Source organism: Phoenix dactylifera, unplaced genomic scaffold (genome assembly GCF_009389715.1).
Source record: "Phoenix dactylifera cultivar Barhee BC4 unplaced genomic scaffold, palm_55x_up_171113_PBpolish2nd_filt_p 000421F, whole genome shotgun sequence".
Taxonomy (NCBI): domain Eukaryota; kingdom Viridiplantae; phylum Streptophyta; class Magnoliopsida; order Arecales; family Arecaceae; genus Phoenix; species Phoenix dactylifera.
This window is the reverse complement of record NW_024067859.1, coordinates 106,381-130,202: the sequence shown is the minus strand read 5'-3', so window position 1 is coordinate 130,202 and position 23,822 is coordinate 106,381. Positions and strand designations below refer to the sequence as shown.

The following is a 23,822-nucleotide window of genomic DNA, read 5'->3' as shown; positions in this document are numbered from 1 at the left end:
GAGCTCAAAAACTTGGCCAAATATTTTGGAAGATAAATCTGAAGGCCTAACAAAACCCCTTCGGGGTCCGAGGCCCGAGCTTAGTGCCTTAGAAATTCAGGAGCCAGGCTCAAGGGCCTGGCGAGATTCAAATCCGAGCTTGAAGACTTGGTGAATTTTCCTAAAGTCTGAGCTTGGAGCCTTCCCTAGCGAATGCGATCGAAACATAAATCTACGGAATCCAAGTCTACGAACTTAGCCGAGTCCGAAGACTTAGAGAAATTCATTGAAGAGAATTTGACTTAGCGAACATGGTTGAAACTCAAGTCCGCGGGACTTAAGTCTACAAACCTGGCCGAGCTCAAAGACTTAGTGAATTTTCCTGAGATCTGGGCCCGGTGCCTAAATGCCATCCTTATCGGACCTAAGCTTAATAACTTAGCAAACACAATCCGAACCTAAGTCTATGAGCTTAGCCGAGCTCGAACACTTAGAGGAACTCACTGGAAAGGACTCAGCTCAAACGATTAAAGCAAAAGCTTACCTATTACGCAAAGAAAAGAAAGGTAAACATGAATTTACAAAGGAAGTTCTTTCATTAACAAAAGCCCGAAGGCTGAAGTACAAAATTAAGGACCGGCCGTACGATAAGTTTGGAGGCCGACCTTGCTTACAACAAAAGAAGAACAAAAGGAAAAAACAAAAAAAGATAACAAGTCTCAGGAGGCGGCGACTTCATCGGTGCCGGGGTCGTCCACGACGATCACTTGGAGGTCCTCGGCGAGACTCGGCTCGGAACCTTCCGCAACAGGCTCGGCCAAAGCTCCACCAACAGTCTCGGGAACTCCCCCGGCAACCTCCCCAGCGGGAGCCACTAGAGCCGATTGATCGGCCTCGGCGGCCTCGGTCTCGGCGACCTGTCCCCCGACCTCGGTCTCGGTGATTTCTCCCTCAACCTCGGTCTCGGCGGCCTCCCCCTCGTCCTCAAGTGCCGAGGGCAGGTCGAACTCACTCTCCGCGCCAAACCCCGATCTTGGACGGATTCCCGAAAGGTCGGGTTGGGGGCAGTATCGCGCCATCTACCTCCGAAAATTTTCAAAACTCCGGAGGAATCCGTCCACGGTCTCCTCCTCCAGCATGTCGCGGAACTCTTCCGACTCCTTGAAGAGCTTCACGGCATTCTCAGCTCGCTCGAGTGCCTTCTTCTCTCGGGCCTCAAGCTGCTCGACCTTCAGGCGGAGAACTCCGCCCTCGTACTTGTAGCCGGCGGCTTCAGAACGAGCCTCAGCAAGGCGCGCCTCGGAGGCGCACAGCTTTGATCTTGCCAGAGCATGCGCGGCCCTCTCTTCTTCGAGCTCGTCGACGATCGCTCGCCGCCCGACCTTAGTGGCCTCCCTCTGTGCAATGGCTTCCGCCAACGCGGCCTCCGACTCTGCAAGCCTCTTCTTGGCCGACTCCAGTTGTCTGTGAAATCACCGAGACTCATTCTGGCATTCCAAGGCGATGAATACCAGAGTGTCGATTTCGTGAATATGCTGCAGGAAAAACAACGATAAGTGAAAACGAAGAGAATACCGATGACTAAAGACAAAATGAGAAGGCGGCTTACCCGAACAATATTGCGGTACGTCTGGTCGACAACTTCTTCGAGCCCAAGGGCTCTGAACTCGGCCTGGTCGGCCGGGAGCATCGCGCGCATAACACTGCGCGCGCGACGTCACCGTCCCGGAAGGCCGAGCTGCCCTCGTGGCGAAGACTCTGGGTCGGCCGACTCCCCCCCAGAACATCCTCCGCCCCCCGAAGAACTCGGCCCGCCCGAGCTCGTAGCGACAGGGCGGGACGTGCTCGAGACCCCGGGGCCCCTGCTCGGCTCGGCCCCCGAGCGCCGCAGATGGACAGTCGGCTTGCTCGTTGGGAGATGGGGGTGGGATGTGTTGAAGGCGCCGAGTCCGACGCCCCCCCAGAACCCGAGCTCGTATGCTCGGTGACTGGGTCCCTCTCCCGGGCAGACCCCAACGTCCCGGCCCCAAAGCCCCTTGCCTCGGCGGGGGCGGAAGTAGCAGCCGGCCTGGTCTTCTTTCGAGGCTCGGGAAGAGCCCCACCGGCCTCGGCAGCCCTCCTCTTCAGATGGGAGAAGAGAGATGTGTTGCTGATCGGCATGTGGAGAATATCTGAAACAAAGAAAAGAAGAAAAACTCTAAGTAAGGAAAGAAGGAAACAAATAAGACAGAAAACAAAGCAATACGACTGCTCTTACCCTCGGGGCGCGCCGAGCTCAGGCCGATGTTCACCAAAGCCTCCTCTCTTAGGAGGCCGGTCAGGTTGATGTCCTTCCCGAGACTCCGCAGAGCGTCGAGAACCTTCTGCTCGTCCGCCGTGAGCTCGGAGAGCCTGTTGAGGGCCTTCAGCTGGGGATGCCCCCACCTCGGATCGAATCCGCACAGCAACTCGGACGCAAGAAAGAAAAATCTCCCCTTCCACTTATGGATAGAGGAAGGGGCACCTCGGAAAAGTGACATACCACCCCGAAAGGCGAAGTATAGCCACTCTCCGTCTGCCGGGTTCGTCTTCAATAAGAAACACCGGCGGAAGATGCTCACCGAAGTCGGGATCCCATGCGCAAGGCAAAGGGACAAAAACTCGACAAAGGTCCTCTACGAGTTCAGAGCGAGCTGTGCTGGGACGAGTTGGTACTCCACCAGCAAGTCGTTCACGAACTCATGAAGAGGGAACCGCAGGCCGGCCCAGAGTGTCTCGACATGCACTCCGATGCGACCTGGAGGTGGTCGCGTCACCCTGTCCTCCGGCTCCACAGTTTCGAGGTGAAACCCGGGCCAAAAAAAGAATCGGGTGCGGACCAGCTCCAGTTCCTCCCCCGACAGACTCGACCCGACCTCACTTGGACAAAACCTATTTTAGAAGGAATAAAAATGAAAGAAGAAGAAAGAAAACCCCCTAACTAATGTGGGGAGGTGACCTACGAGGGGGATCGCTGGAAATTGCCCTAGGGCACCGCCGGGGAGGCTCTGTCATGACTGGAAAAGGAGAACAGGAGAATGGAAGCGGCGAAAAAGAGGGAAGCAGCCAAGCGAGACCTTTTTAGGGCCAGATTGAGGGGTTTATATAGACCCTCCCGACGGCCCAGATCGGCAGGGCTGGATCCCGCCTTCCGTCTAGATTGCGCCACGTGTCGGCCCCGAAAGCTGAAGCAGCGCATTCATTCCGGACTGGCGCCTCGAATACGGAATCGAGGCTGTGTCCCGTCGGATCCCGGAGCCCCATCATGAGCCCACTACACGAGGCAACCTCGAAGGACGAAAGGGTGTTGCCCCCTCTCCTCTCATTAAAAACGCCCCCAAAGCGCGCGGAGCGCCGGCATAATTTAAATCTCCCTGGCCCCCACCACTGCAATGAAAGCCACTACTTCCCACGTCCGAGCTCGCGAGCAACTCGAACTCGAAAGTCGGAGGGTAGTGTTGGGGGAAATACAAGTCCCCCCAAAGCACGTGAGTATGTCACCAGCACGTGATCAGGGACGCCCGACCTCAAACATCCGACCTGACGCCCGACCTCAAACGCCCGACCTGGCGCCCGACCAGGCACCCGACCTGAGAGCTTCCGACCTCGGAAGCCTGACCTCACCATCCACCTGCCACGGTCACATCTTTCTGCAGCTCGACCAGAGACCATCCCCTGCCACTGCCGCTAACAATTAATGAGCATGGACTCTGCAGACCTCCAGCTTACTCAACAATTAATGCGCATGGACTCTGCAGAGCCCCGGCTTACTCAACAATTAATACGCATGGCTCCTGCTATCTACGGATCTCAAGCCCTCCACGGCAAATCCGCTCGGTTGCATCTGATCAGCCATGACAGCTCCTTGGCCCCGGCCTAATCTCCTATGGCAAGGCATTAATTCACACAATCCTGCATTAATTCATACGACATGCTCAATCATACGATAACTCCGCCCCGTCATATCACAGGTAATCCAATACCCCTCTATAAAAGGGGAACCCTCCCACCTTAGAGGGGGCTGGACGCTGAAACCCTGGATATACATTTTTTTCCTATACTTTTGCCCCCCTCTGACTTAGGCATCGGAGGGCCGGCGCCGGAAACTCCGGCCACCAGCTTTTTTGCAGGCCCTACGGATGACGCCGCCCGCCGACGGATCGCCGCCCGCCAGTTCTCGCTGGAGCTCCACCCTCTCAACCGACGGCCGCCCCCGGGTCAAATTTCCAGCAACAGAAAGTGATATTTTTAATAAAAGAAATCAATAGGATTTATCTAGCATTCTTCTAGGGTGGCTAAATAAAAGTGCACAATCCATCAAAAAAATTATAGCAAAACTGTACTCTAGTTGCATGATTAAGTGTAGGATTTTCTTTGTCAATAATCCATTTGTCATTCGCTAGTGTGCTAAGATGAACGTGCATTCATCGCGGTGCGCCATCTATCTTGGATGCATCAACAAATGATAGATGTATGTTAGTTGGCAGCTAGGCATGTCACATTGAAAACTAATTATAAATTTATCTTCTCCTATACTTGGGTGCATCAACAAATGATAGATGTATGTTAGTTAGTAGCTAGGCATGTCACATTGAAAACTAATTGTAAATTTATCTTCTCCTGCGAATGTGCTTTTCGCTAAAGTAATTTAAAAAAATGTCACAATCACTAAAGTCAGAATAATCTTGTTGTTTGATTAATTTGTTTATTGTCTCATGTTGATGCCTTCTAAATTCGATGCCCCTTCCCAACAATGCGTAACCTTTCTTGCTCCATCATCTTTTGGAATTGAAGGTCCAAACTAGAGAAGTTTCTTACCATCTTGCTTAGACACTCCTACGGCCTTGCAATAGTGTTGCAAGCAACTCTATTATGAACCAATACAAACTCTATTATTGCAAAGCAAAAACTTTGTGAGAGCCTTGCAAGAGTTGCAACATTCTTGCAAAGCTCTCCAAAGTTGATACATTGCTATAGAAGAATTCATACTAACCGGCAACATTGTTTGCAATATTACAAAAGATTGTAAGAGCATTATCATAGAGTTTGAGGATTGCAATAGTGGAGATCATACATGTAACAAATTTGTTCACATAATTCATGCAAAACTATGAGAGTGTTCTCACAAAATTTGTACATTGCAATAGTAGAGCCCGCGCAATTATAATATGGATGATTTTTTCAATCATTCTTATGAGGTTGTTAGAGATTTTTCTTAAAGTTCATGCATCGCAATAAAGGTGTTCATTTGAGGTTGTTAGAGCTTTTTCACTAGTGAAGTCCATGCATTATAATAGTGAAATTTGTTTGCGACAATATAAAAGAATGTAAGATAGTTGATGCAGGACAACTGCAGGGAGGAAAGGGAAGAAGGAGGAAAAAGAGAAGAGGAGGAGGAGAAAGAAGAATCAGACTTCTCACCTGGCTCTGGCCATGGCTTCACACCAAGATTTCAGAGAAAATGAGGCTATTTTCATTCAATCATTCAATAACCCTAAACAAGTGCATGGACCCATATCTATAAGGTCAAGAAATAACAAAAAGACTCCTACAAATAAAATAATCCCATAAAGACCCTAAAATGACAATATGCAAACAAACCCAATCAACATAAAATAAAACAAAATAAAATAACATAAAGTCAATTCAGCCACAACGAAAGTGGCTGGACCATCCTCCTGCAACGACCGTGGCCCTGTGTAACAGACGGTCCGGTACTGGTGTCCACACCAATAGTTCTCAAACAGATCAAGCACTGCAATAGCGTGATTCATGTAAATTTGTAACAAAGATGACAACAATATTCTTGCAAGCATCTTTAGATGTTCATGCATTGTAATAACATAGGTCGTGTCTATTTATAATAAAGTTATTTATAACATTATTCTAGGTTGTTAGGGAGTTCTCACAGTGCTCACCACAATATTGGTGTCCATGCATGTTTGGAATAGAGTTGTTTGCAAGGCTCTCACAAAATTGATGCATTGTAATAGGAAAGTTTGTTCAGGTTTGAAATAAACTTGCTTGCGACGTTTATGCAAGGATGTAATAGTGTTCTCACCGAGTTCGATCATTGCAATAGTGGATATTACACATGTTTGTAGTAGAGTTATTTTCAATATCCTTGAAACACTGTAAGAGTGCTCTCGCAAATTTCTACAATGCTAGGTGGAGGTTTGAATCAAAATTGTTTGTAGCATTTGAGAAAGGTCATAGGAGAGTTCTCTCAATGTTAATGTCTTGCAATAATAGTGTCATTTAGGATTGTAATAGAGTTGTTTGCAATATTGTTGAGAGGCTGTAAGAATCCTTACAAAGTTTGTGCATTGTAATTGTCTAGTTCATGCAAGTTTATAATAGAGTTGCTTGGCTCCCACAAAATTCATGCATTGTAATAGTGGTACTCATTTTGGTTCGTAATAGTTTTGTTTACAACAATGTAGCAAAGTGTGAGAGAGTTTTTCACAAAATTCATGCAAGTTTGTAATGGATTTTTTTTTTTTTTTGCAAGATTCTCACAAAATTCGGGCATTGAAATTGCAGAGTTCATCCATTTTATTGCAGGGTTGTTTTCAACTTTCTTGAAAGATTGCTAGAAAGTACTTACATAGTTCATTCATTGCAATGGCGGTGTACATGCAGCTTTATAACAGAGTTGTTGTTGCCTAGCTATGCAGCCTAAGAGGCGGAGGGTAAATTCGGTTTCTCGAAAATTTAAATATAATGCAACTGAATAAAAACTTGATAGGTGAACATTAATAGCAATTAACTAATAAGTGAGTATGCAGAAAATCAATGCAGACAAATTAAGCAACACAAATATACAAAATTTATAGTGGTTTGGTGCTAACCCTGCATCTACGTCGACTCTTTAAGACACTCGTCTTGAAAATTTCCACTATAATCTTTTCAAAATTATAGCCCGATTGTTTTACTCAGGTTCACAATCAACCAAGTTAATTTTCATCGCTAATTAATTAAAACCAACAACGAGCCTATCCCCATTCTCCAGGCTCAATACAATCCAATTTACGGTTTGGATGGACCTTTCTCCAAGTTTCAGTCTCTAAAACTTGTCACAATAGAATATAAAAAGTAATATGTAACCTCAATAAAGTATAGCTCTTGAACAAATAAATACAAAGAAATAAATGGAGTTTGACTTGGTTAGTTTTGATTGATCTTGAATGCACTTTACCAACTCTCAGTCTGATGCTGATGGTACGCTCGTATGCACCAACTCTTGCCATCTGGCTTATCATCGCTCTTTTCAACCATATCTAGATGGAACTTGCCTCACTTGAGATAAGATGGAAAAAGAGACAATAAATATAAAACTAAAAAAATATATATTTTTTATCGGATTTTATATTTTATTTTTTAAATAAGAAGAAAATGTGATACCAAACGTGCCGTTAATTAAGGCCATTGGGCCTCGCTTGGTCGCTTTGTTTAAATGGGCGCTCGCCTACGTCATCCTAAGTGGAGTCGCGCCGAGCGAAATTGGATGGCAAGTCAGGTCGAGTGACTCGGGCAAAACCAGAGCAGGGAGGAGCACGCGCACGCAGGGAGAGGGGGAGGAAAAGCAGCCCCTTTGCTATCATCCAACCTAGGGCAGAAGGGAGCATTCTCCATCGCTTACGTCTCGCTCCCGCTCTCCAACCTCTTCGTTTCGATCTTGGTGGACGGCCGCTGGCCGGCGAGGCTTGCAAGGATCGGGGTCGACAACTCTACTGATCAACGGTTGATTGAGGTAATTCCTCCCTCCCTTCCTCTCTCTACTCTCTCTCCCCCCTTCCTATCCGTACTTTTTGCTTTCCTTTAGATCTTGTTGCAATTCCTCTGAGAAATAGGATCGTTCCAAGCCTCCAAAAGAGGACGGTACTTTTACTTCTTGTTTCCCTTCCCCCTCTGTCTATGAAAGATCTTTGAATTTTCTTCCATAGCCTATATTTGTTGTTCCGAAACATAGCTTGTTCTATTCAAATCTTAGGATGCAAAAAATTGCTTATGTGCTTTGCATATTCTCAATTTTTGTAATTTTTTTTCCTTGTTCAGAATAGTTGTTACAAGTATTTTGCTATGTTTTACATTCTGAACCTTTTGAACTATCGTTGTCTGTCCTCGATTATAGCAATTAATATTTTTATTATGGTCGTGAGAGCTCAGAATGCTCCGACAAACACTGTGAAAGCACTGCGAGAGTTTATGCTTCTTTTTTTAATTAAAAAACTTCAAGATTATCTCTTGGGTTTGAAATCCTCTGATTTTTTACTCTTGATTTTGTTGTTTATGCTGTAGAAATAAGTAACTTTGGTTTGCTGTCTTTTAATATGTCTTTGATTGTAGTGACATACGAGTGTCACAATTGTTGTCATACTAGTGACACAATCTTGTTAACAATAATCTGTAGTGGTTGGATAGTTGCATTTTACAATTATAGATCAAAAGATAAAATTGTAATTATATCATAAGTCTAAATCATGCATTAATTGTTACCGATGTATCTTCATGTCATGTGACATGGATAGTTTTTTGAGAAAGATGCAAGTTTTAATCAATAACTGATAATATTAAGATATAAGTTGTTTGATAAATGATGTAAACATTCTGTAGCCTGGGCGGCTACCAAATCACCTGGGCTGTCACCTAGGTTATAGGAGGGTCCATCTCCTAGGGTCAAGTGAGTATTTTGACAACTATGACATTTGCAGACATATCTATATAATATGGACATGTCCATGTGTCTGATTTTTTGAAAGATCATATGTCTGACTTCTGGGACACTTGGACCCTTACATCTGTATCAGTTGTCTAGGTAATACGATATTCAAGTTATTTGTCACTTTGTTCTGTTCCACTGATTTTTACTTAGAGGTAAGGGTGAATTGCTGAAGAGACAAACTTTAGTTAGCATGATCAGGTTGGGTTTCATTTGCTGACTGATAAACCAAAGTGCTTTCATGATTAATCTAGATGATAAATTCCTGTTGCAAAAGATACTTTCCAAGTGCTGCATGGCATGATAAAAATGTATAGAATTCAAGGCCATAGGTAAATATCTTTTTTTTTTTTTTTGCCTTGTTGAGGTCTCATAAAAAAGACACTGATCATCCTTTTTCCACCAATCAAACATGAGTATCATCAGATTATACGATGAATAGCTTTTGAAATCAGAAAATGGAAGTCATCATTCCTTAGTTATGGATTATGTAACCTTTTAAAAATCATGATCAATCAAAGGGGTTCATTTATAACTTGAAGGGCTCATGATGGAACTAAATCCCCCTATAGACCTGATGAATCTTTGATAGAAAGAAGCCAATCCTTGGAAGCTTTGAATATGTCAAAGTGAAGATGGCATTCACCATCCCCGGCCTTGATCTTGTTTGGGTCTCCCTTTAGTCCTCTAATGGATATTGTGCAACTAAGCATCCTATTAATATATAAATGGTCTCAATACCGTTCATTAGGCACAATCACACCTCTCGGTAATGTGGGGAAGAGTTCGTGGGGTGTCGGGATAATCTCTTTGCAACAGATGTTATAGTTTCTTGATACAATCACATAGAGGTGATAATTTCACCAGAAAGGTTAGTATGAGCTGTAGTGTGGACAAATGTGTAAGTTTCTTGTTGTAGAGGACCATACTGATCTACCAGAAAGAAAAAAAAAAGACTGTACCAAGGTTTTGCTCTATGATTTCACTTCGTACACCTGTTATAGATTAGATAGGTTAGTTGACAACTAATATTTGGCTTATATCCTGTAGGGCTTTTCTTGCAGTTTTATTTAACAGAAAGGCAAGGAGGGCAGGTGTTAAATTGATCTATGTGTTTGTATTTGGAAAATGAGGGTCTAAATTTTTGTTGAATGTAAAAAATGTGAAATTCTTTTTATTTGTATTTACATTTGCAAACAAGGGTCCACTTAAAATCAGCAGCCAAGATTTAACAAGCAAGTACTTTTTTCATACCAGTTTAAGGCAACATCATAGAGTAGGCTGGCTAAAGCAAGGATATGCTATTGTACTGTTTTTTGACTGCTACACTTATGAGATCAAAGTGAAGTTATTTTACTGTGTGTGCCTTGTGTGCGTCCGCGCACATGCATTCGCGTTTGTGTTGCATATGCATATGCATGTATAGCAGTTGCATCAACAATTTGTTGGAAGTGTTGGAAAAGAAGATGATATGAAAAACCGGAAAGAATTTTGAGGAAGTCCTGGAAGAGCTTGCAATGTCTGAGAAATTATGCCTTAAATGGAATGATTCACAAAGACGGTTTAACAAAGCTAGGTCAGTCAGATGTTCTAGTGCTTCTGTTTTACAATAAGTTTGCATCTTTGGCAGTTCAGCATGTCACATTAAGTTAGGAAATACATTTAGACAGAGCTCTTTCAAGTCATGACTGTTATTTATTTCATTAGTCTACATCCTTGAATTTTTTTTTCTTTTTTGGTATATTCATCTTTTTGTATCTTCCAGCGATTGTTGAGACCATGCATATGCTATTTTGGCTGTCCAGATGAGACTGCTTGCTCTGATGTATATCCAAAGCAAATAAGAGTGAACTATTATGTTGGATTGGGTTATGGTATAGGCGCTCTCCTTTATACATATATACTAGTCTATAAACATGTGTATTGCATGTTTAGTCTTGAAAAGTATAAATGTTACAAAAAGTATACTAATTATGTCTATAGAAATGAAAATAATTATAGATAAAGAAGAAGTTTACATATTAACAAATGAAGCTATTAGGAATTAATGGTTGATATTTAAGTGATTTATTTTATAGGAACTAAATGGAACAAGCATTTCACTCAAATTACAATAGATAAGCATTATTAAATGGATAGTGGTTTTTAAGAAATGGAAGGGGGGGTGGGGAGAGGAGCAGTTATGTTGACCATTGAGAGAGTCACCTAAGCCATATATGTATGTATTTATGTTTGTATGCGTGTGTGCCTGTATATATATGCACATATGTCTGACAATATGGCTATGGTTTCTTCTTTTTTAAATTTTTGATTATATCTCATAATGTCTTGACTATCTGAAATTTATATGAGGGTACAAATAGCAATGAGATCTGCAATATGGTTTCAATTAATTGTCAACCTTGTAGACATTCGAGAAAGGTAGCATTTGGATATTGTTTCTATCATCCCTCCAACTATTATGATTTCATTGTTCATCAACACAACTAGAGTTGAGGTAATCCAAGTTTTGTAGTTCACGCATATTCCAGGTCTTGTTTCTCTCAATGCTGTTGTGAAGAAATCTAAACAAGGTAAATCAATAGATCTTTTGTAAATTTTATGCATCTTGTAACACGCACACTTCCTTTATGCTAGATGAAAGATGCTGGAAATAGGAGCTTTGCAGCTGTCAGTAGGACTGTAGAGAGTGGGAGAAGTCAGTGGAGTAGTAGGAATTTTGGTAGAGGTTCTGGCATGTAAAGAGGAGCTCTACTCTGCACCTTGATAAAGTGGATGATTTTTTCAACTTATTTTTTCAATTATTTATAGCTGTGGAGCCTTTTGGTGGATATGAGCAATGGAGCTGGTGGAGCACCATTCTTGGTTTGGGTCACAGTTTTGACTTTTCTTCATTTTTTAGTCATCACGCAAGATCCATGCTGTTATGAACTGGCCACCGTTAGAATTGGATTGAAGATGAAATGTAGTTTTGTTAAGAGATCATGTTTTTAATGGTTTATCTTTTCTCCTTGTTCAGGCTCTACTATCTATTGAGTCAATAATGAGTGGTCATTTAAGTCGTACCATCTATGTTGGCAACCTTCCTATAGATACACGAGAATCAGAAATTGAAGATTTATTTTACAAGGTTTGTATTGGTCAAACTTTTCTCTAGTCTTTAAATTTTGCTTGTACTATGTTCTCATTTTAGTGATGCATCTCTCCAGATTTACTTTATATAAATTTTCGATCTTTCATTGGATGCAGCTTTGCTAGCTGTGTTATAATAACGGTATCTTTGTTGACTGCCTACATTTAAATACCACATTATGTGGTTATAACCACATGTATCTGTGTAGTATCCTCTATGGTTCTTATCTACTTTATTTATTTATTTGTCTGTGAAGAGTATCTGATGAGCAGACTAACAGATTTAAAAAAATGATAGATTTACAAGCCTATCATGCTGAGTTCTAAGGGATGATGAAACATCATTCTAATCAGGACACTGAATTGTTACAAAGATTAAATAGGATGATTTATTGAAACTTATAAACTTTGGTTATTAATAGTTTGATATAATGATTCATTAGTGTTTTAACATGTTGTGCATACTGCTGCATATGTGCCAGCATGCGTCCCTTGATTGTACCTCATTGCCTATGCACAGTTACTATATGCAGTCATATTGCAAATGGATTGAAAAGGCATTCCATGTAGCATTGTGCGGCCGCATATATTGCATGGTCAAGATTGTACAACTAATATGTGAGCTTGCTTAGCATTCTAAGGCCCGTATATATGGACCACTCTTATATATGCTTGAGCAGGGGAAGCTGATGGTTAGAATTGATAATGGTTTCAGCTTTTCAGGTAGGTTCTGTACAAGTATTAGTAATGTTAAAATATTAATTATTATATAATTGTTGGTATTAGGTATGGGTAATAAGCAATAAGTACTAACTGTCAGTCATTGTTATTATAGACATTATTGTTATCCATCTAAAAAATGGGTTTTAATAGTAGTTATTACATCCTCGAGACCACCCAATCTTTTCTTGCTGCTAAACTGTTCCAACCTCCTGTCTCCTAGCAGTTGTAACATTGGTGTATCTTATCAATTATATGCATCCAGAGTAACTGCTGTTAGCTCTCTTCTTTATCATCTATGTTACTAGATTCTTTGTTCTCATCTGCGTATTTGGTTGTTAATCTGTTTTCTTTTTCTTCCTCCTGCTAATTGAACCAAATACATAGCTGTGTGCACTATGTACATCTTTCTAGACTAAATGTTGGGTGTGCAATCTATCAGTTTGATGCCTATGGAGCATCATTCATGGGTCCCTGAGATGTTACTGCTTTTGAGCATCTACCCTCTTATGCTATTTTGTCTGCTGTTTCAATTATCTTTCCATGGATGGTAATCTTGTTTCCATCAATGGCATTTTGACTGACCTTTCTGTTTTCAAAATTTCCAGTTCTTGTATTTATACCAAAAGACCATGCTTTATCCAGCTAGTTACTCATAAACATGCTGATTCTCTACGTCTCCATGGATGCAATCCTGCTTCACTTTCTCTCCCTCAAGTTTTGCTATCCTGCTCATGAGGACAAGATCACCAAAGTGGATTTCTGTTACTGATGTATAACTGCACAGTCTGGAGGTATCTTATGGTAGCTTATTGTTGGAGCCTATTGCTGACTCTTTTTGTTCCCTAGCTTACACATTTGAAAAATCATTCCGTCTAAACTTGGAAAATTGCAAATATATCTTAAATAGGAATATGATGGTTCGGTGGGGTGGCATAATGCTTGATTAATAGTTTATGGCTTCATCAGAAAGTAAAATATGTACTATTAGACCTTTGATCTTGCCTTTTCTAGGATAACTACCATCCACAATTGTTCTTGTTGTTTGTGATCTTCTATGGTGGCCTTTTTGTTATATGCGAAGAATGCCTCTCTTCAGAGTGATCTTCATAATTCTTTGGTGTAGCCTTCCTGTAGTCTTCCCCTTCCAAATAACTTGTTTGTGTCTAGCAATTCTTGATACTAAACGGCCTCCTTGGTCTTATTCAAGAAAATGTAGTCCAGATGTCTTTACAGTCAGAGTGAACTAAGACTAGTGTAATCATGCTGCCTTTTGTTTTATTCTCCCCATTTTATCATATGGATGGATGACATGATTAATATAGAGATCACCCACATCATATTAAACTCGTTAGAAATATCATCAACATTAATTTGATATGCACGTTGGATTTTGTTGTTATTTCCTCAGACTTAAGCGGACCCATAATTTTGAAAATATCTGTTTTGTCAGCATAAGTAAATGATTGACATCATTTCATGCTCACTTTATAGATGCTTGGATCGCTTTTTCATAAAGCTTCATTTGAAGCTTTGGCTTGGCAAAGACAAGTTTTTGTTTTAACGTACACATTGCAGTTGCTTGTTGACAATGTGTACTGTTTCTCAATCTCTTGCCATGACATTGCCTAGAGTACATATGGCGATGCGGTTTGTAATTCTAGGATGAACTACTCAGATGCTTCTATTTGTAACCTCTGCTATCTATATTATAGGACCACAACAAACAGTCCCTTTGGTCTTATTTGGTACTTCAACTTTGAGCCCTTTTTGATGCATGCTAGCTTGATGTTTTACAGTTTGCTTCTCCTTGCCGTCTTCTGTATCTTTCTTGGGCTTTATCCTCTGTCTTGGAACATGAGGAAGAGAGCTGAGCCTCTGTCTTGGAACATGAGGAAGAGAGCTGAGATGAAGTATGATTCAGAGCAAGGTCTGCCATACCACCTGATATGAGGTATACTGCATTGTACCGGAAGAAAACCAGTACGAAACACATATTCAAGTCGGTACAAGTTTCGTACTGCCCGTATCGAGGTGTACCGACTTGTACCTAGGCATATCGAGGTATGTATTGGGGTGCATACCGGTCCGTACCGAGACGTATCAAGATGAAAATTGAGAAAATGGGTAAAAGAGCTATTTTGGCATAGAGGTGCACCGTACCGTACCAAACCAATAAGGACCGCTATGGTATCTGGTACTGAGATTACGGATCTTGATCTAGGGCTTACACTTACAAGAAATTTGTTTTGCTCCATTGCCTTGACAATGGTGTCTTTTTTGACACTCTTAGTCCTTGTCACTAAGACAACCAGAGTACTTTTTTGTTTTTCAGCAATTCAATATTTTGACTTTTTGAGTGTACCAAACTCTGCATGATTCTTTTTTTACTTTATGTAAACCTTGCTTGGAGTCTTTTTTTACTACTTATATCCTCTGTAAATTGTTATTAGATTCTCTTTCCTAGGCAAGCTTTTGATGTATGATTGATCGTGAATTTGAGGGATAGTTTATAGGTATGTATATGAAAATTGCTTGTTCTTACTTTTTTTAGTTCTTCTGTTGTTTTATTTACCACCTATATATAAAAAATTTATCCATTTTATATATTGGATTGTTTCCAGAATTGAAAATTGTGCAAAACTTTTACCTTGTTTTCTTCTCCTTTCTTTGAATAACAATTACAAGTTAAATGGAATAGGCCCAATGGGGCAAAATCGAGAACTAACAAGAGGTGGTGGGTCACACAAAAACAGATGAATTCGATAAAAAATTCTGGATTAGTGAAGATTGCCGGCTTAAAATAGGCAAACCAACTTGCAAGAGTTCATTGAGAGCTCCTATGTGCTAGTGGTGAGGTGTAATCCTTAACTTAGAAAGAGCCTACCCAAGGTTGAAATTGAGTGTTTATTTGTCTTGTAATGGCTGGTATACATTATTTGATCATGAACCAACAGGAGTGATTTTAGGCAAGTCAAGCTTGTATCATGTTGTGTGGCTCTTACAAGACACACTAAGGTGCATTGACTCCGTAACACTCGGTACATTCTTTTTGTCTCATTTATAACCATGGTATGTCAGGGCGTACTGCCCTTGTATCAATAGTCGTACCATGGTCTGCTGTAGCACGTACCGTACCGGCATTGACCCCCACCAGTACGGTACAACCACATAAAATGGTTCGGGGCCGGAACCGAGTGGGGAAGAAGAAAGAAGAGAAAGAGGAGAAGAGGAAGAAAGAAGAGGAAATAAGCGGAGGAAAGAAGAAGAAGCAGAGGAAGAAGAGGAGAAGAAGAAGAGAAGAAGAAGAAAAGAAGAAGAAGATAGTTTGATGTACCTCGGGCTGACCCACTCCCGAGCACCCCGACGCGCATGTGGCCCTCTCAACGGTTCATTCCTTGCTCGTAGGAGAAGGGGGGAAAGAGAGGAGAAGAGAGGAGGAGAGAGGGGAAGAAAGGAGAGGAGAGAGAGTTCGAGAAGGAGGAAGAAGGGAAGGGAAAAGAAAAGAAAAAAATCTTTCCGCGCGCGGGCGCAAGCGGGGAATCGCTCGGGCCCGCGCGGGGCTGCGTGCGCGGGCACGAGCGGGGAATCGCTCGTGCCTGCGCGCGATTCCACGCGTAGGGAACCTCGGTCCAACGCAGTTCCCCGCGCTCGCACTGTTTTTCGGTGCCTGCGTGCGGTTTCTTGCGCAGGGTAGCGAGCCCACGCGGCACCGCTCACGAGCGTGAGCCCACGCGGCCCGCGTGGGCATTTATTGCCACTCTGTGGCTAAAACGCGGACGTGCGCACGCGTCAGTCATTTTTTTTTTTGTGGTTTCGGTTTGGCATCGGAGGCCACCGGTACGCCGGTTCGGTCGGCTCGACGGACACTGAGTAGTACCATATTGGCTTGCCACTACTCGTTGATACTTGAAACCCCTGGGGTCACCATCTAGCGGATGCCTTGTTGGGGTATTGAGAGGAGCAATTGTTGCGGCGTAGCATGGTCATGGCATGATATCGAGGGACGCAGGAAGCTTGATATTTGGCATTGGTGGCAGACTACCAAGTTTTGGGGATGCTTGAGGATTCCTTACAGATTTGAGGAGGGGTGTGGTGTTTTGGACATTTTTGACTCTCTCAGGCCCGTGGGACACATGCCGGCCATGTCATGATTGCAGGGCAAGTAGGTGCTGTGCTCGGAGGGTCTTGTGCGGAGGCATTTGGGGTAGTGCTGGTCGGACAAGTTGGCCACATTGTGCGAAGAGGATTTCCATGAGGTTGGGTCTTATGGAGTTGTCCGGGCTACCTTGTGCATTCTTGATCTCTATGATGGAGTGTAGAAGTGATAGGAGACTAGTTGAGGAATGATTTGACCTACCCCGATAGGCCAATCTTGTGAGCATTATAGGGTGTGATGTCTTGTGGGCATCCATGGGAGCCAATCAGCCATGGAGAATGAGTGTGGCTGAACGAATACCGGTCTGATATTGTGCCTTGGAGCTAGGCCAAGGATGAATGACGACTAAGAGGGTCGTGCTGAGGAGAGGATAGTGTGGTGCAAGGATTTGTCAACCAAATATATTTACCTGATGGACAGACTTGGATGCTCGTGCCATGGCAGTGCGCAATGTATGCGAGCATGGACAAAAAATGTTGGGCGGTATGGACTGGACCTTGAGGGTTGTGATAGTGCACAGGGATATGCGAATAGATCATGAATATTGTCGAGCAGTATGGCCATGGAAAGGGTAGGCACACTGAGGAGCAAGACCATGATTGTGGCCTGAGAGCTTGTGGGGAAGCTTGAATTGTGGAATCGGGGAGGGCTCGAACTTGCACGATCAGCCATGGCTTTGGGGGACTGCGAGGCATGTAGACTTAGTGCTTCGGCTGAGTGACACTAGAAGATGGTTTGCCTTAGCCTCATGCATAGATGTGGCGTTGCATGGCTGTGTCTTGTGATTTTGGTCCATGTATTCCTAAAGGGAAACATGGTGGTTTGTGGATTGGGGTCACAGTGGTTTTGTTGTGGCATGAAGGAACTTTGCTAGGTGGTAATTGGCTTGTGGGACAAAGCTATGGAATTTGCACAAAGGTGCCGAGTTGCAGAGTGATATTAGGCAAATCGGGCCTATATCATGATGTGTCACTCATAGGGGTGCAAATGGGTTGGGTCGGGTTGGGTCCTGGGTGATCTCGATTTGACCCGATTTTTTGTTCGGGTCCTAATTTTGGACCCAGACCCTTCAACCGGGTCGGGTCGGGTCCGGGTCCAAGTCGGGTCGGGTTTGGATCCAAATCGGCCCGAATCGAGCAGTACAAGGCATACAGTATCGTACCAGCTCAACATCGGTATCCGATATGGGTGGCGTACTGACACGATACGCCAAAAAAACCTCCGTATCATATCGTTCGACACTATGCTAGTGTGGCACCGGTACGAGGTCCGGTTCCGAGACAACGAACCTTGCATATTGCCCTTTTATCAACGATCGTTCCATAATGGCCTGCTACTATTACAATACCGATCCTTAGGATTTAAATCTTTCATCTAGACCTTGAATATGGGCCTTACACATACAAATAAGAAACAAAAACTATAGCCCAACACTATTTTAAAAGGGCTTAGGGTTGAACTGCCTAGTCTTGGACTTGTACGCAGGCTGGCTGCCAAGTGGGTGCCCAACAGATTCCTCTTAGTTCTTGGCTAGCCTGCTTTTACATTTATTTGGTTAGGTTGGTATTACATTTGGTTTGTTAGGGTATTAGGTGTATTAGGTAGGACATTATAACACTCACTGCCTTTCATAGACATCATTGATAGTTTAACATAAATAACCATGAAGGAATTATGTAACCCTCATTGGCTTCTCTACTTATCAATGACAGTAACAAAAGTTACCATGGTGCTTCTTCATCACAATGATTGATTCTATTGGGGTTTTCCTAAAAATAATCGAGTCCGATGATTTGGGGCTCAAATACCATGAAATATGAAAAGTGAGTGGTAGATTGTGTTATCTCTCATCAGGGGAGAAGCCAATGTAGAAAGCTGCATGACTCAAACCAAATGATGTTGGTGCTCCAGTATATAACCTGTATTGCATAATTGCTTTATGAGGTGAAGACTTCTGAAGACGTGCTTTAACTCAATCTTTTGAATGCTCAAGTAGCTATTCTGTTATGTATGATATGTATAAGTGCCAGCAGTCATAAAGACCTGTTCTTCCTCTCTCGGAACATGCAACTTATTAACGTTTGTACTTCGTGGAATTTACGGCTGCTTGTACCTTTGATATCTTGTTATATTCTGATTGCAGTATGGTCGCATAGTGGAAATTGAATTAAAGAACCCACCTCGGCCGCCTGGTTATTGTTTTGTTGAGGTAAACTCTATTACTTAACATTCAGACCTTTCAGCAATTATTTCTTGCTTTGTGTTTAATTTGTTATTCTACAGTTTGAAAGTTCTAGAGATGCTGATAATGCAATTCGGGGTCGTGATGGCTATAATTTTGATGGCCACCGTTTGAGGGTAAATGAGACTATTTTTTGTCTTTGTGATCATTATACCACCAGCGATTTGATCCTTCTTGGGTTTTGCCTGCAGGTTGAGCTAGCCCATGGGGGCAGAGGGCAGTCATCTTCAATTGGACGGAGCAATGGTTATGGAAGTGGGAGGGGCAGTAAATATGGAGTTTCACACCGTTCTGAATATCGAGGTGCTTGCAAGAAATCGAATTTTATCTTATTTTAATGAAGTTCTCATTTCCTGTTATTATAGCTGTATATGCTTTGATAAACACGACAATAAATGGGTAGTTATTATTTTTGTGGAACTGAATTTTAAACTCTTAACCAAGGTACGTCGTCTTGGTATCGGGCTCCATACCGGTGCCACCTTGTTACTGTATTGGTATGCCCTGTATGGAGGACGGGTTGGTATACCAAGTATCGGTACACCCTCTATACCGTATACTGGTACCAAACCGGTACGATACGGAATTGTCCCGTACTGCCCAATTTGGTACATATGGCATATCATGCTCTCAATATTTTTTAACTTTTGCAGTTGTTGTTCGTGGGCTTCCTTCTTCTGCTTCATGGCAAGATTTAAAGGTGTGAGCACCTCCTACTAAAATTATTAATTTTTTCCCCTTTCCGAGCTTGTTGTTTCTAACCTTTTCTATTCTTAGGATCATATGAGAAAGGCTGGGGATGTTTGTTTTGCTCAAGTTTTCCGGGATGGTGATGGTAGGCCTTTTACAACTATCACGATTTGTTGTTTGGTTTTGGTTTAATTCTTAAAGCAATAAATCTTAAAGCAAGGAATGATGATGATTGGCTTGCAGTAAAGATATCAATGATGCCTGATCATCATATTAACTTGATTAGTTTTGTCCTATGATTCTAAAATTGTGTGAATGTGTGCTTGTATGCGCATGTGCTTCTGCATTCATTTGCACACCTACGTGCACAACCTGTTGCTGGTGGAGATAATGCTATTCATTTGTTGGTACATCTCCTTTTCAGAAGTGACTGCTCATAATGATAAGAGTGAAGCTCAAGGCCTGGATTCCTCACCATGATAAGAATATGTTCTTGAAACTCGTCAGCCATGTCATGGTGAAAGTACTTCATGGGATGCAAATCCTATGAGTTCATGTTGTAATATATTTAGCTTCTGTTTCCTCAAATAAAGGGGCTTATTTGGCATTACTTTTTTCGTTGTTTTCTTTTTAAAATAAAAATATTGAAAGTGACTTTGAAGACATGTTTGGTACTGGTTTCCTATTTTCTGTTCTGAAAAAACAATTCTGATGATTTCTGAAAAAGTGGAAGCAAAAAATATCTTGCTTTCACCTTTTTTTTTCTTTTAAAAACAGAGAACTGAAGTTTTCAAACGGACTTCAAAAAAATCCACCTCGATACCCTTTCCACCATGGGACAGTCACCACGACTGCTGCTTTTCTCACCATTGGCCACTGCAGCTGCCCAAGTATGGAAGAGGGATTTTTTCTGTGTCTAGAGAAAAAAAAAATAGTTGACTATATGAAACATCTTTACAATTTCTTAAACTTTTAAAATAAAGTAAAAACAAAATGTGTTTCCTATCTTTGAAACTAGGAAATAAAAAGAAAGTGAAAATGATGCCAAATGCAACTTTAGTTTCTGTATTCAGGTCTTGGATAATTTTCTCTCCCTCATGCTGTATGGTCTATATAATGATCAATCTATCCAAAGTGATTGCCTTCATGTACATCGCAACCATTGTTTTAAAATATGGTTTATCAGCCGCATATGCAGATGCAGTCATTTGACTGCACTGTTTTGGGCAAAGGCAATTTCCATGTGGGGGCAGGTAACATAGTGGGTCATGGGCATTTTCATCAGCCTAATTGGCTTGCATATGTGGCCTGGGCCATGTGCTAGTGATACATATTTTTCTCCTCTCCTCTACATTTGATATTTGGTCAAATTGCTTGTTTTTCTCTTCTCCACTACATTTGATATTTGGTCAAATTGCTTGTTGCATTAGAAGACTACTTGAAATTTAAGCATAGAGTACAGCAGTTGTTTATATTTTTATTTTTATTTTGAATCTAACATATCATGCTGTACTGAAATAGGCTCTCATATAAGTGTGACATTTATGCTTAATTTTTCTTATTTCTTAATGGCTTCCTTTTTTTATTCTTCACTTATTTCTGTCTGTCTATCTTAATAAACCTTATTGCCTTTTAATATTTCTCAGATAACAATTGTCTATGCGATATACCAACCACCTGAATTCCATGGCTGCTTTTAAAATATTTGATGTGATCCTGAATGTAGCTTTACTTTGATGCTTTAGAAATAAAGCCAGAATTTGAGCTCCTCAACCTATTGTAAACTCTTTGTTTGACAGTCTCATTTTTTGGTGGGGGCTAAGATGTGTTACCTTACATAACACTTTTCCATGTAAGGTTTGATTTGACGATTTGTTTAAATTTTGTTAACCTTAGACAAGATTTTGTAATTTCAATATCCTGTGGCTTTCTTTCTTTCCTGATCCAGTATTTGAAAAGAAAAAAAAAATCATTAAAACCCTTTTTTTTATAGAGGTCGGTTTTATATATCCCTTATGATTTTTAGGGAGCAGATATAATGTTGACAGATTTACACACTTTATTTTTAGGTTCTTCTGAAATATCTCTTATATTTTTAAAACTCTGAGTTTGTCCTGTTAAGTTCTATGTTTCATTTATTGGTGGCTGTTCATAGTTTGAATTGAAAGAAACCATATCTTTTTTTAAAGATGTTTGGAATTACCTGATTGGTGAGGATTTATGTCCTCAAGATAATAGCCTGATTTGATGGTGATGACCAATTTTTAACTATACTAAGCAGAAATTTTGAAAATACTGAGTATTTATTACATTCCTTGACCTAATTCTGCTTAATTTGTTGATGCTCTTTGGAAGCATCAACTTCTGCAATTATTGAAGCTACCTTCCTGCTTTTTTATAGAGTATTATAATCAACTTTAGATACTAATTTAGCATCCTACGGGAACAGTAACAGCTAGATCTAGCTTAGCCTTTGGCACCTATGTAGTTAAAATACTTGAAACCACGTAAAATTGTGTTAATATACCCAAATGACCTTATAAAGTAAGGTACAATGTCTTGGTACCAGGCCCTGTACTGGTGCTACCTTGTTACTGTGTCGGTACGTCTATTATGGGGGTTAGTTCAGCATACCAAGTGTCAGTACGCCCTCCATACCGTGTATGGGTATTGAATCTGTACAATATAGTGCGCCCCATATTGCCCGGTTTTGGTACGGTATGGCATGTCTTGTTCTAAAGTTTGAGGTATTTGAAAAAGATTTATAGGTCAGTTTGACTCCGGACATATCAGAATAAAATTAATAGCTAAGATAGTTTATGCCTGAGCTAAAACTTTGTGTCATTATTGCAAGCTTACATGCCTACTATTTGCATTTGTGAAACGAGAAGCATACATATGGAAGCTGATATCACATTTAGTTCAACCAACAAACACCTATACATGAGGAAGATAGTTTTGTAAATGGATCATAGCGAGAATAGATATTGCCATTGAAGCTACAAGTAGAAAAATGGAGTTATTATTCAACCCAATTAATAGAAACTTTCTACTGCAGCTCTCATGCATTATATTTCCTGTTTAAGATGCATTCCCTGATTTCTCCTTTGCTTATTGTTTACTTGATGAACTATCTCTACTTCTAGATATTGTATTCTTATGAAACTTTCTACTACAACTTTCATGCATCACATGCTCTGTTTGGAACGCTTTCCATGCTTACTGTTTTGCCTATAGTTCACCTGTTGAATTTATGTCTCTAATTATGGACTTGCTGACTTAGATTTTTCCCTTGCTATTTTAGGCACCATGGGTTTGGTTGATTATACTAATTATGACGACATGAAGTATGCTGTAAGCATCAGTTTCTGTTATTTTTCCTTTTCTACTTGCCACATCTTTTGTGATACATAATGTATTTGTTGATTATTATCAGATTCGGAAGCTTGATGATTCTGAGTTCCGAAATCCCTTCTCGACGTCCTATATTCGGGTAAGTTCTCTTAGTACTGTGGATATAATTTCTTAAAAGTAAGTGACATTCATTTGTTTTATAAAGCATAACTTAGTATTCTAGTATTTTCAAAATTCTGATAAGAGGAGGATAATCATAGAGTTTAGGCAATATGTGGTATATTTTAAGGAGTTTTTTTTTTATTGGGTTAATATGAGGTTTTCCCAGCTGCAGTTTATCAACTTGCAACTTAATGTCAACCATCACTAATGGTAAAGAAAGATATTTAAATTTTTCTGTGGATGTATATTGCAAGGCTTCTGGGATTTATAAATCGAGGTAATGTGGAAATTTTGCCTGCAAGTGTAGGGCTACAACACACCGAACCAACAACTGATACTTCAGTCCGTACTTGGACAGTGTTTGAAGTCATAAGTTGCGGTCATTAGCAGAAAATTACTAGTGAAGTTGGTGAATATACGTCGATAGGAACCGATGATCCCTCGCAAAGGAATAGGGGGAAAAATTACAATGGCCTCATAGAACCGGCTATCTGTGTCATCAGGGCTAGGGGGCAACCTTACCAATGCATGCCTCTAGTGTTTTTCCATTTGATGTGTGTTCCGAGTGTATATGTTGGGGGAGGCATATAACTGGAGACCCACATGTGGATTATGGATGAAATGCTCCTCTATCAGGCATCAAT

The 23,822-nt window shown here is 41.3% G+C and overlaps 1 protein-coding gene across 5 annotated transcripts in view; it reads left to right on the top strand.

The window, feature by feature from the left end:
* Positions 1-7,485: 7,485 nt before the first annotated feature.
* Positions 7,486-23,822, top strand: part of LOC103720178 (serine/arginine-rich splicing factor SR34A-like) — a 47,009-nt gene continuing 30,672 nt past the window's right edge. Inside the window, exons 1-10 of one of the 5 annotated variants that reach the window (XM_008809772.4) lie at positions 7,488-7,750; positions 11,357-11,584; positions 11,739-11,849; positions 18,874-18,939; positions 19,014-19,088; positions 19,164-19,275; positions 19,626-19,672; positions 19,750-19,807; positions 22,967-23,016; positions 23,099-23,155. In XM_008809772.4, the coding sequence (XP_008807994.2) occupies positions 11,552-11,584; positions 11,739-11,849; positions 18,874-18,939; positions 19,014-19,088; positions 19,164-19,275; positions 19,626-19,672; positions 19,750-19,807; positions 22,967-23,016; positions 23,099-23,155 (609 nt within the window). In that variant the 5' untranslated portion in view covers positions 7,488-7,750; positions 11,357-11,551. Of the gene's footprint in view, positions 7,751-11,356; positions 11,591-11,738; positions 11,850-18,873; positions 18,940-19,013; positions 19,089-19,163; positions 19,276-19,625; positions 19,673-19,749; positions 19,808-22,966; positions 23,017-23,098; positions 23,156-23,822 lie in introns of all 5 variants that reach the window. The other 4 variants (XM_008809771.4, XM_039118816.1, XM_008809773.3 and 1 more) reach the window with 4 other exon arrangements.